Source organism: Bubalus kerabau, chromosome 3 (genome assembly GCF_029407905.1).
Source record: "Bubalus kerabau isolate K-KA32 ecotype Philippines breed swamp buffalo chromosome 3, PCC_UOA_SB_1v2, whole genome shotgun sequence".
NCBI classification, from domain to species: Eukaryota; Metazoa; Chordata; class Mammalia; order Artiodactyla; family Bovidae; genus Bubalus; species Bubalus kerabau.
Window position 1 is genome coordinate 44,902,457 of NC_073626.1, and position 10,686 is coordinate 44,913,142.

A 10,686-nucleotide genomic window follows, 5' to 3' on the forward strand; every position below is an offset into this window, starting at 1 on the left:
AATAAAATTATATTAAAAAAAGAGAAAGGGGTGCACCTTGGAATTCTTGAGCCCCTGGAGGTCTGGCCAACCCCCCAAGATGTAATGAAATCCTATGACTCACAAGGTAAAAGAAACAGCATTATAAAAATGTATTTTTGCACACAAACTCATGATGATATCAGTCTATGGTTTGGAATTATAATCAGGAGCCCCTGAAACTGCAATTTGAAGTCTCACTCATGGGGTGGATGCACCACTTGGGAACTTTTCCTAACTAGGATTCCAGATTGCTGTTAATGAGGGACTTCCCAGCTGTTGAAGTCGGAATGTTGGTTAGCCCAATTTGGTGATGTACATGCTGTTCAATTTTCTCAATTGTTTCTATTTCTCTTCTTTTAATGACTGTCTATTGAAATCAGGCCAGATAATCCTCTATTAAATATTAAAATCATTTCACTAGGGATCGAACCCTGTCTCCTGGATTAGAAACGTCCCACTTGACAGCTGGGGAGGTCCCCATTGTGAGATTCTCTGAATTATGTTGGGCTTGCAGGGAGAAGTAGCACAGTGTCACTTTCCCAGGAGAATTAATCAAGAGAAAAGCCTGTAAGTAGAAAGCAGCTGAGTGTGGAGTTTTTTTTTTTTTTTAATTAGAGAGAGATCCTTAAAATTCCAGAATGAACAGGGTTGGAGAAGTTTAAATAATTTCCTAACTTCACATCTAAATTTGAAGTGACTCATGGTAATTGTGCCAACAACATTTCAAGAGGGTGGTTTGGAATTCAAGTGGTCCTCCCTTGGGGGACATTTTGAGTCTGGGAGGTAGTTTCAACCAGAAGAGTTATTTCTGGAATAAACCCAGTTGCATGTTCCACAGATGGGCTCTGGGTCTGGTAGGACCTATAGAAACCCGATTACTGAGCTAATCAGTGTTAAGAGTAGACCAAGAAACAAAGCCCACTTTCCTCATATGATGAAGGCATTCCCCAAATAACTGAGGCACACATTTAGAGGCTTCTGAGCACGTGCTTGCTCAGGAGCTCTGCTGAGGAAGACATGAAGATGTGGGGTGAGTGCCTTCTCAGATAAGAATCTGCAGGTGGAAACTCACACAGGTCCTGGTGAGAGTGGAGGGGCCTTCTGTTTTGCAGAAGTCCTGCTTGTTTCTCACTTGGTCTCCGCTCTCTCTCTTTTTTAACCTCAAGATCCCACAACTGGAACTTGGATGGGGGAAAGAGGGCTGTTCTCAAAATAGGCTCAGTTCAGCTCAGTTCAGTTCAGTTACCCAGTCGTGTCTGATTCTTTGCAACCCATGGACTGCAGCATGCTCTGCCTCCCTGTCCATCACCAACTCCCGGAGCTTACTCAAACTCATGTCCATCGAGCCAGTGATGCCATCCAACCATCTCATCCTCTGTCATCCACCCCCTTCTCCTCCTGCCTTCAATCTTTCCCAGCATCAGGGTCTTTTCCAATGAGTCAGCTCTGCATCAGGTGGCCAAAGTATTGGAATTTCAGCTTCAGCATCAGTCTTTCCAATGAATATTCAGGACTGATCTCCTTTAGGATTGTCTGGTTGGATCTCCTTGCAGTCCAAGGGACTCTCAAGAGTCTTCTCCAACACCACAGTTCAAAAGCATCAATTCTTCAGCGCTCAGCTTTATGGTCTGACTCACATTCATACATGACAACTGAAAAACCATATTTTTGACTAGACGGACCTTTGTTGGCAAAGTAATGTGTCTGCTTTTTAATATGCTATCTAGGTTGGTCATAGCTTTTCTTCCAAGGAGCAAGCGTCTTAATTTCATGGCTGCAGTCACCTCAGAGCGGAGGTAAGAAAATCCAGCGGTTCTTCAATTGCAAAGCATCCCAATCCTTGAAACAGCGTCATCTTACTTAACCGTAGTTTTAAGAATTGCAGTAGTTTCCTACGACAGAGTACTTGTGGCTGAGGGTGGTAGACTCGCCCTGGCACGCGGAGCCGGCCTCGGGCACCGGTCCCGCGTCCCGCGGGTGTCGCGCGCCCCCGGCCGGCCGCCAGGCGCGCAACCAGGCAGCGGCTGCCGAGGCGGAAGCGAAAGCAAAAGCGAAAGCCCAGGAGCCTGGCCGCCCCCGGCTGGGGGAGCCTCGCCTGCCAAGAGGCGAGACGGAGCGGAGGCCGCGCGAGGGGACCTCAGAGCTCAGCCCTCGGCACGCCAGCAAAGAGCCCGGGAGCCGCCACTGGTGAGCTTTTGTGCGCGTGGAAACCTGGAACGCTGACACAGGCGCAGCCCGCCCGGCACGCGCGCTGCGCCCCCGCCTCCCGCCCCTTTGGACCCGGGGCCTGGGGAGCGCGGTGGGGATCGTCTGGCCCCTGGGAACTCGGCGGCGGCTGGCGGGGCCGGGGTGTGCGGAGGGGGTCACGGGACGTGTTTTAGAGGACGAGGCTGTTGATGGTCAGGCTTCCTAGCTCCCTCTGTCAGGCCGAATGCCTTGGGTCCTAGGAGGGGGGTGCTGGTGAGACGGGGTACCCAGGGCATCTTTCAGGGCAGCACAGAGTTAAAAAAAAAAAAAAAAAAAGGAAGCCAGCGGACGCTTGGGCAGAGTGGGAGTGGGGATAGGGACTGGAAGCCACCTCTGTCCTTCTCTTCTACCCCTAGATCTCGCCATGCGGCGCCCGGACCTGAGACCCTGGGCCTCCCTGCTGCTGGCGGACTTGGCCTTGCTCTGGCTGCTGCAGGGGCCCCTGGGGGCCCTACTTCCCCGCGGGCTTCCCGGCCTGTGGCTGGAGGGCGCCTTGCGACTCGGCGGACTTTGGGGGCTGCTGAGGCTGGGAGGGCTGCTGGGGTGTGTGGAAGCACTGCTGCCCCTCCTCTGCCTGGTGAACCCCCTATTTCTCTCCCTGAGGGCTCTTGTCCTGGGGGCCTTGAGCGCCCCTCTGGTCAGAGTGGCTGCAGCCACCTGGGCCTGGCTGCTGCTGGGGTATGGGGCAGTGGGGCTGAGCAGAGCCCTGTGGGCCGTGCTGAGCCCTCCAGGAGCCAAGGCGGAGGGGCAGGGCCAGGAGAACAGAGTCTTGATGTGGAGGCTGCTGAAGCTGTCCTGGCCTGACCTGCCTTTCCTGGTTGCCGCCTTCTCCTTCCTCTCTCTGGCCGTGTTGGGTGAGTGGGGAGAGCGCGCAGGGACTTGGGGGTTGGGAGGAGGCCCTTCAGCAGCCGCACTCTGACTGGGCCCTCCTGCCTGTTGCAGGTGAGACCGTGATCCCTTACTATTTTGGCCGTGTGATTGACATCCTGGGGGATGACTTTGATCCCGATGCCTTTGCCAGTGCCATCTTTTTCGTGTGTCTCTTCTCTGTTGGGAGGTAGGTGATGAGCGATTTGTTAGCCCCCAGTTTTTACAGGCGACTTCACTTTCCTGTTTTCAATCCCCTTTGTGCACAAAGCACAAAATTCTTAAATGAAGAAAAAGCCTGTATGAGTTCATTCACCGTCTATATCACGCATCCATCCATTTACTCCATTCGCCGCCTGGCTCCAACATCTTCAAAGTTTATATTGCTTATTATAGTTCAGATACGAGTGAGTGTAGTACAATAGGTGTTTTTGTGTCGAATGGAATGTCTCTCAGTTGCCTGTGAGCATTTTCATCTCCGTGAAGTTCTGTTTCTCTTTTCTGACTCTGACCTCCCAGCTCATGTTTGTTTCCACAGTTAGCCTATTGTCAGGGTTGGGGGCATGTTTGTTCATCCTGACCCTTCTTCCCTAACTCATCTTGTCAGTCTTGGAAGCTCTTACTCTGAGCCTTGTCACCTTTCTTTCCAGCATCTTTCCTCTTTCCCACTGTATTTACTTTCCCTTTTGTTTTTCAACACAGCCAGGAATCTGCTGTCTACAAACTAACTACTTGGTAGGGGTTGGGACGAGGATGAGGCTCACTGGGTCCTCTTTTTTCCTTTCTCTGTTGATTCCTGCCCCTCATGTCTCTTATTTGTTTCTCTTCTGCTGTCTTGATATACTACCCCCAACTTTGTACTTCTTTTCCTTCTGTGCTTTTTCTTTTCCTTCCCTCCCCCTTCCTCTCTGCATCTCTCTCTCCTTCATCCTCCAACCCTCTTTCCCCACAGCTCTCTGTGTGCAGGCTGCCGAGGAAGCATCTTCACCTTCACCATGTCCAGAATCAACCTGCGGATCCGGGAGATGCTTTTCTCTTCCCTCCTGCGCCAGGACCTCCCTTTCTTCCAAGAGACTAAGACAGGTAAGGCCTGGGGTGCAGGTCTGGGGTCCCCCTGCATGTTCCTTGCCCATCTGCTGCCACCTACCTGCACCCAGCCGGGCCTGCCTGCATCCTTAGTGCCAGGGCCAGGAGCTGTTTTTCTCTCTTTGGGGACTTGTCTCTCTGCAAGGAAGGAGGGGGGGCTCCGTGAGATGATCGGGAGGTCAGGATGGAATTTCTGGGGGTTCTGCATTACAACACATGGTTTCCTTGCCTGCTCTGTCCTGCCCAGGGGAGCTGAATTCCCGGCTGAGCTCAGATACCAAACTGATGAGTAACTGGCTTCCTTATAACACCAATGTGCTGTCTCGAAGCCTGGTGAAAGTGCTGGGACTTTACGCCTTCATGCTCAACCTGTCACCTCGACTCACCTTCCTCTCTCTGTTTGAGGTGCCTCTCATGATAGCGGCTGAAAAGGTGTACAGTGCCCGCCGTCAGGTATGTGCGGATGTTGGGGAATCCCCAGGGAAGACCGCATCCCAGGGCCTTTATGCGAATGTGTGTGTTTTTGAGAGAGGAGTGGGGGGAGAGGGAGAGATTTTCAGATGTTGAATGTGGTTCCCTGTGCTATACAGTAAATCCTTGTTGCTTATCTACTTTGTGTCAGTGATTTATATCTGTTAACCTCAAACTCCAAATGTATCCCCTCCTCCACATTTGGTAACCATAAGGTTTTTAAAATTTTTTTTTATTTTTTATGTCTGTGAGTCTGTTTCTGTTTTGTGCATAGATTCACTTGTATTTTTTTTTAGATTGCACATATTTGTCTTTCTCTGTCTTACTTCACTTAGCGTGAAGGGACTGGAGTGGGCTGTGGGGGTTGGCTGTCTTCTGCCAAATTGGCCCGCTCCATCGTTGGCCCCACTGTTCCAGGCAGTCCTTTGGGAGATCCAGGACGCTGCGGCGAAAGCTGGGCAGGTGGTGCGGGAGTCGGTTGGAGGGCTGCAGACCGTGCGCAGTTTTGGAGCCGAGGAGCAAGAGGTCTGTCGCTATAAGGAGGCCCTTGAACGATGCCGGCGGCTGTGGTGGCGACGGGACCTGGAACAGGCCCTCTATCTGCTCTTGAGGAGGGTGAGGAAGCTGAGGGCTGGAGGAGGGGCGCAGGTGGGGGCTGGTCTTGGGGGTCCTTGGGGTTCTCGATGCTTTTGCTAGTGCCATCTTTTTCATGTGTCTCTTCTCTGTTAGGAGGTAGGTGATGAGCGATTTGTTAGCCCCCAGTTTTTTCAGGGGACCTACTCTCCTGTTTTCAATCCCCTTTGTGCACAAAGCACAAAATACTTAAACGAAGAAAAGTCTGCGTTTGTTCATTCACCGTTCTGTGTCAAGCATCCATCCATTTACTCCTTCATTCGCCACCTGGCTCCAACATCTTCAAAGTTTTATTACTTATTGTAGTTACAGAGTCAAGTGAATGTAGTATAACAGGTGTTTTTGTGTCGGATGGAATGTCTCCTCCTAGGGGCAGGGAGGCCAAAGAGCAGAAGGTCCTCAGGCTCTCCTTTCTTCTCCCTCCAGATGCTGCACTTGGCGATGAATGTGCTCTTGCTGAACTGTGCGTTGCAGCAGATCCTGGCCGGGGACCTCACCCGCGGTGGGCTCCTCTCCTTCCTGCTTTACCAGGAGGACGTGGGCAACTACATGCAGGTGAGTCGGGAGCTGTGCGTGCTCTCATTTTCCTCCTTTGGCTTCTATTTGTTCCCCTTAAAGAAACAAACTGAAATAACCCCAACTCATTGTCATTTAAAATTTCAAACTTGGGTTAAAAAAAGAGGAAAATGATAAATCTATAAACATAAACCTCCTTGTACTCAGCATCTTTTTTTTTTTTTACTTTTTGTTTAACTTTTTTAAGACAACTTTTTACTTTATATTGTTATATAGCTGGTTAACAACGTTATGACAATTTCAGCTGTACAGCAAAGTGAATCAGTTATATATATATATATCTCCATTCTTTTTAAGATTCTTTTCCCATGTAGGTCATTACAGGGTTTTGAATAGAGCTCCCTGTGCTCTACAGTAGGTCCTTATTAGTTATCTATTTAATATATAATTGTGTGTATATATCAGAGGATATAGACTATAGTTCTCTGTGCTATACAATGGGACCTTGTTTTTTATCTCCCAGCATCTAACAGTTATCAACTCATGGCCAATGTTATTTCATCTGTACTACCCACTGACTTCTCCCCACCCATATTACTGTGAATCAGAGCCAAGATATGGTTTCATCTGTAAATATGTATCTCTAAATGTAAACATTACAAATATATAAACACAAAGCCATGATCATACCAAAAAAATTAACAATAACCTCTCCAAATACAGTCAGTGGTCAGATTTCCACATGTTTCATAGAGGTATGTATTATATTGATCTCTTTTTTCCTCTCTCATATACATCTGTGGTGGCAACAATCAATAAAGCTTAGTGTCACGATCTATTGAATTATTCAGGGTTGCAAAAACAGTGACACTCTGTCATTCCTTCATTTATTAGCCAGGATGCATCTCTCAGGGGAGATGTCTTCTCATGTGCTGATAAGCTGCTGAGTGGTATAGTTTGATTAGGAAAGGCAGAATGAGTATTTAGTTCTTTCCCTATAGACGTGTGCTCAGTCGCTCAGTCCTGTCCGACTCTTTGCAACCCCATGGACTGTAGCCCGCCAGACTCCTCTGTCCATGGGATATTAAGGCAAGAATACTGGAGTGGGTTGCCATGCCCTCCTGACCAGGAATTGAACCTTTGTCTCCTGCATTGGCAGGCAGATTCTTTACCAGGGAGCCTCCTGGGACACCCTCCTTCTGTAAACCAGTTTTGAAAAGTAATTAGTTACTGCACCTTGGGCTTTAGTTTATAACTTTTATAAACACCTCTTACGTGTGGAGAGCTGTGTGAGGCAGTCTGGTGGCTGCAAAGATGAGGTGGGCACAGTGCTTGCTTTTAAGGAGTCCCTGTCTCACCAGGCTAGACCGCTGTGTACAAGTAACACAGCACAGTAGCTGGAAAGGTCTGGAGATGAAGGTGATGCTGGATGGGAGGGGCAAAGATGTCTCCATCCTTTACATTACAAATTGGAATAATGGGGTGTTGGTGCCCATTTTGAGTCAAATTGCACACTTATTCCTGATAGTCCAGTGGTTAGGACTCTGTGCTCCCACTGCAGGATGCATGGGTTTGATCCCTGGTGGGGCAACTAGGGTCCCACTTGCCACCTGGGGCAGCCAAAATTTTTTGTAAAAATCTTTTTTTTTTTTAGACTCTTATACTAGTTATCTCATATGGAAGCCATCTGCCTCATTATTCAGGAAAGTGAGTGTTAGTTGCTCAGTTGCATCCCAGTCTTCAACCCGCCAGGCTCCTCTGTCCATGGAATTTTCTAGGCAAGAATACTGGAGTGGGTTGCCATTCCTTTCTCCAGTTAAAAAATCTTTTCTAAGAAAGTTTTTTTTTTTTGTCTTTAAAAATTAAAGGTGGTGATCTTTTCTGGGACAAGGGGAGAAGCGCAGCTGGGGTGGAGTGTGGCAGGGCTGTGTGAGGAGCTGGGAAGCTGGTTCGTGGGGCAGCTGCCTTTGCTTAGCTGAGCCCCGCCCTCCTGTTTTGCAGACCCTGGTGTACATGTTTGGGGACATGCTGAGCAACGTGGGGGCAGCCGAGAAGGTGTTCCGCTACCTGGACCGAAAGCCAGATCTGCCTCCACCGGGGACTCTGGCCCCACCCACTCTGCAGGGCAGGGTGAATTTCCAGAATGTCTCCTTTGCGTATCCCAGTCGCCCCGACCAGCCTGCGCTCCAGGTGCCCGATGGCGGGAGACTGGGCCCCTGACTCGCTGCGCGGATGATCGGCCTCCGCGGAGAGGGGAGGCCGGGGGAAGGGGCAGGCCTCTGACTCTTCCCCGGCTGTTCTAGAGTCTGACGTTCACCCTGAGTCCGGGGCAGATGACGGCGCTGGTGGGGCCTAACGGGTCTGGGAAGAGCACGGTGGCCGCACTGCTGCAGAATCTGTACCAGCCCACCGAGGGCCAGGTGCTGCTGGACGGGAAGCCGGTCTCCGAGTATGAGCACCACTATCTGCACCGTCAGGTGGGGAGGACAGAGAAGGGTGGGCAGAGGGCAGGGGAGGGGTGTGGGGCGGGAATCCAAGGGGTCCGTGGTGAGCGGGGCGGGCGGGGAGGAAGGGCGGGTCCCTGCTGCGGGGGATGATGCACAGCCCTCTGCTCCCGTCGCCTCCGCTCAGGTGGTCTTGGTAGGGCAGGAGCCCGTGCTGTTCTCGGGCTCGGTGAGGGACAACATCACCTACGGCCTGAAGGGCTGCAGCGACGAGAAGGTGCTGGCTGCGGCCCGGGCGGCCCGGGCGGAGGAGTTCATCCGCGAGCTGGAGCTCGGGCTCGATACAGGTACCTGTGGCCACGGCGTCGCCCCCTGCGCGCGCGAAGTGGGCGCTGTGGCCTCCCGATCCCCTCGGGAGCCTGTGTTCCCAGAGAAGCGGCCGCCTCGGAGATCCCCCGCCCCACCCCGGTCCACGGGCGCTCGTCCTCCGGAGCGGTGCCTGTGGAAGCACCAGCCGCGCTTGTGAAGTGGGCGTTGTCTGGCCCCTGTCTCTGAGGAGAGGGGGTTTCTCGGTCTCCTCAGAGGTGGGGGAGAAAGGCAGCCAGCTGGCCGTGGGGCAGAAGCAACGTCTGGCCATCGCCCGGGCCCTCGTGCGGGATCCCCGCGTCCTCATCCTGGATGAAGCCACCAGTGCCCTGGACATGGAGTGTGAGCAGGCTGTGAGTGCGGGGCGGCGGGACCCCTCCTGGGGCCGGGGCCGGGCGGGGAACTCCCCGATCCTCTGAGGCTGCCTGACCCCGCGGAGGGAGGAGGGCAGCTGACCTTGCCCTTCTGCTCTGTGCTACCTTCTCGTGGCTCACGCCTCTTCCCCCTAAGCCCCGTGGGCCCCGGGCCTCCAGCCCCTTCTGACCCGGCACCCGGGGCATCGCGATCCTCCCCTTTCAGCTGCAGGACTGGAGAGCGCAGGGGACCCGCACGGTGCTGGTGATCGCCCACAGGCTGCAGACGGTTCAGAGCGCCGACCAGGTCCTGGTGCTGAGGCAGGGGCGGCTGCAGGGCCCCGAGCAGCTCATGGACGGGCAGGACCTCTACTCCTGGTTGGTGCAGCAGAACCAGAGCGTGGAGACCCCAGACACACCCGGCCCCGCCCAGGGCCCTCTCAGCGACCCGGAGTAGCTCCTGCCTTGGCTTTCCCTGGGGGTGTTCCCCTGGCTGGTTGTTTTTGGAGCTGGATTTAGACCGTGGGTACTTCTGCTGGGGCCGTTGGAGGGCGAGGGACGGGAGACGTGGTATCTGTCTGCATCCAGGAACCTTAGTTACTTGACGAACAGAGCTTTGCCTGGTGCTGAGTACTGTATTGTGGCATCTTGAATATATTTAAAACTATTTTTTTCTTACATAAATAGCATACATTTGTATAGTAAATTTAGACAATAGAGACAGTCTAAAGGAGAAAAGAGAAAAGAAAAGAGGAAAGAGTCTAAAGGAGAAGGAGAAAAGTAAAATTATGCACTGTTTCATGTCCCAGAGATAATCACCATGACTATTTTGCTGGCTGTCTGATCAGTCTTTGGATTGTTCTTTGAGATACATAACTACTCATGAGTTTGCCCTTCCCTGTCTTTTTCTCAGTTCCTATCCGGGTCTGATATTTTGGGAACCACTAGGATATGGGGGAGCAGAGCACTGTTCCCTAATTAACAGTTTTAATAAAATTTTGATAACAGCTACTGTGTACAGTGTTTTAATATGTGTAGGAAATATGCAAAGTCTTTTCCATGTATTATCATTTTTAATCCTTATCCTCAACCCTTTGAGGTTGTTTACCCTTATACCCATTGTATGTATGAGAAAACTGAGTCTCAAAGAGATTAAAGGACTTTCCCAAGGTTGCACACTGGTGGAATTGGACTTGGAATCCAGGCCTGACCCTGGAGTCCACACTCTCAATCAATTATATTGCACCTTGTGTTATAGTCTACTGTATAATCAAACCTTGTAAAGCTCTTTCACTTCTAGTTGTGAACAGCTCTGAATCCCTTATCTTCTCTCTAATTCCATTGTTACAACTTTCATTCATTGTGTTGTGAAAGTGAAAGTGTTAGTCACTCAGTCGTGTCTGACTCTTTACGACCTCATGGACTGTAGCCCACCAGGCTCCTCTGTCCATGGGATTCTCCAGGCAAGAATACTGGAGTGGGTAGCCATTCCCTTCTCCAGGGGTTTTTCCTGATCCAGGGATCGAACCTGGGTCTCCTGCATCATAGGCAGATTTTTGTACCATCTGAGCCACCAGGGAATGATCTCATGTCCAAAGAGGTTCCCCTACCATTGGTTCATCTCTTCCAGACATTGTTAATGAAGTCATTTTTCTTTCTAGGGGACAAGTAAAGCAGTATCA

The 10,686-nt window shown here is 51.3% G+C and overlaps 1 protein-coding gene across 2 annotated transcripts; it reads left to right on the top strand.

Annotated features, from left to right (window-relative positions):
* The first annotated feature begins 2,065 nt into the window (after nucleotides 1-2,065).
* Nucleotides 2,066-10,011, top strand: TAP2 (transporter 2, ATP binding cassette subfamily B member). 2 transcript variants are annotated; one of them, XM_055571751.1, is made up of 12 exons: nucleotides 2,066-2,208; nucleotides 2,625-3,122; nucleotides 3,211-3,325; nucleotides 4,088-4,218; nucleotides 4,469-4,674; nucleotides 5,110-5,307; nucleotides 5,752-5,880; nucleotides 7,843-8,031; nucleotides 8,145-8,318; nucleotides 8,473-8,632; nucleotides 8,868-9,004; nucleotides 9,231-10,011. In XM_055571751.1, exons 2-12 carry the CDS (start codon nucleotides 2,633-2,635, stop codon nucleotides 9,459-9,461), a joined length of 2,160 nt encoding a protein of 719 aa, XP_055427726.1. In that variant the 5' UTR covers nucleotides 2,066-2,208; nucleotides 2,625-2,632; the 3' UTR covers nucleotides 9,462-10,011. The 2 variants fall into 2 exon arrangements, with proteins under 2 accessions (XP_055427726.1, XP_055427725.1); XM_055571750.1 differs by having other exon boundaries at nucleotides 8,868-8,993.
* The last annotated feature ends 675 nt before the right edge of the window (nucleotides 10,012-10,686 follow it).

What these genes read in the sequence shown, in the direction of transcription:
- TAP2 (XM_055571750.1), top strand. Translation starts at nt 2,633, where the DNA reads ATGCGGCGCCCGGACCTGAGACCCTGGGCCTCCCTGCTGCTGGCGGAC. An exon ending in TGTACAGTGCCCGCCGTCAG is followed by an intron (nt 4,675 to 5,109) that starts GTATGTGCGGAT and finishes CCACTGTTCCAG; the next exon opens with GCAGTCCTTTGGGAGATCCA. An exon ending in TCTATCTGCTCTTGAGGAGG is followed by an intron (nt 5,308 to 5,751) that starts GTGAGGAAGCTG and finishes TTCTCCCTCCAG; the next exon opens with ATGCTGCACTTGGCGATGAA.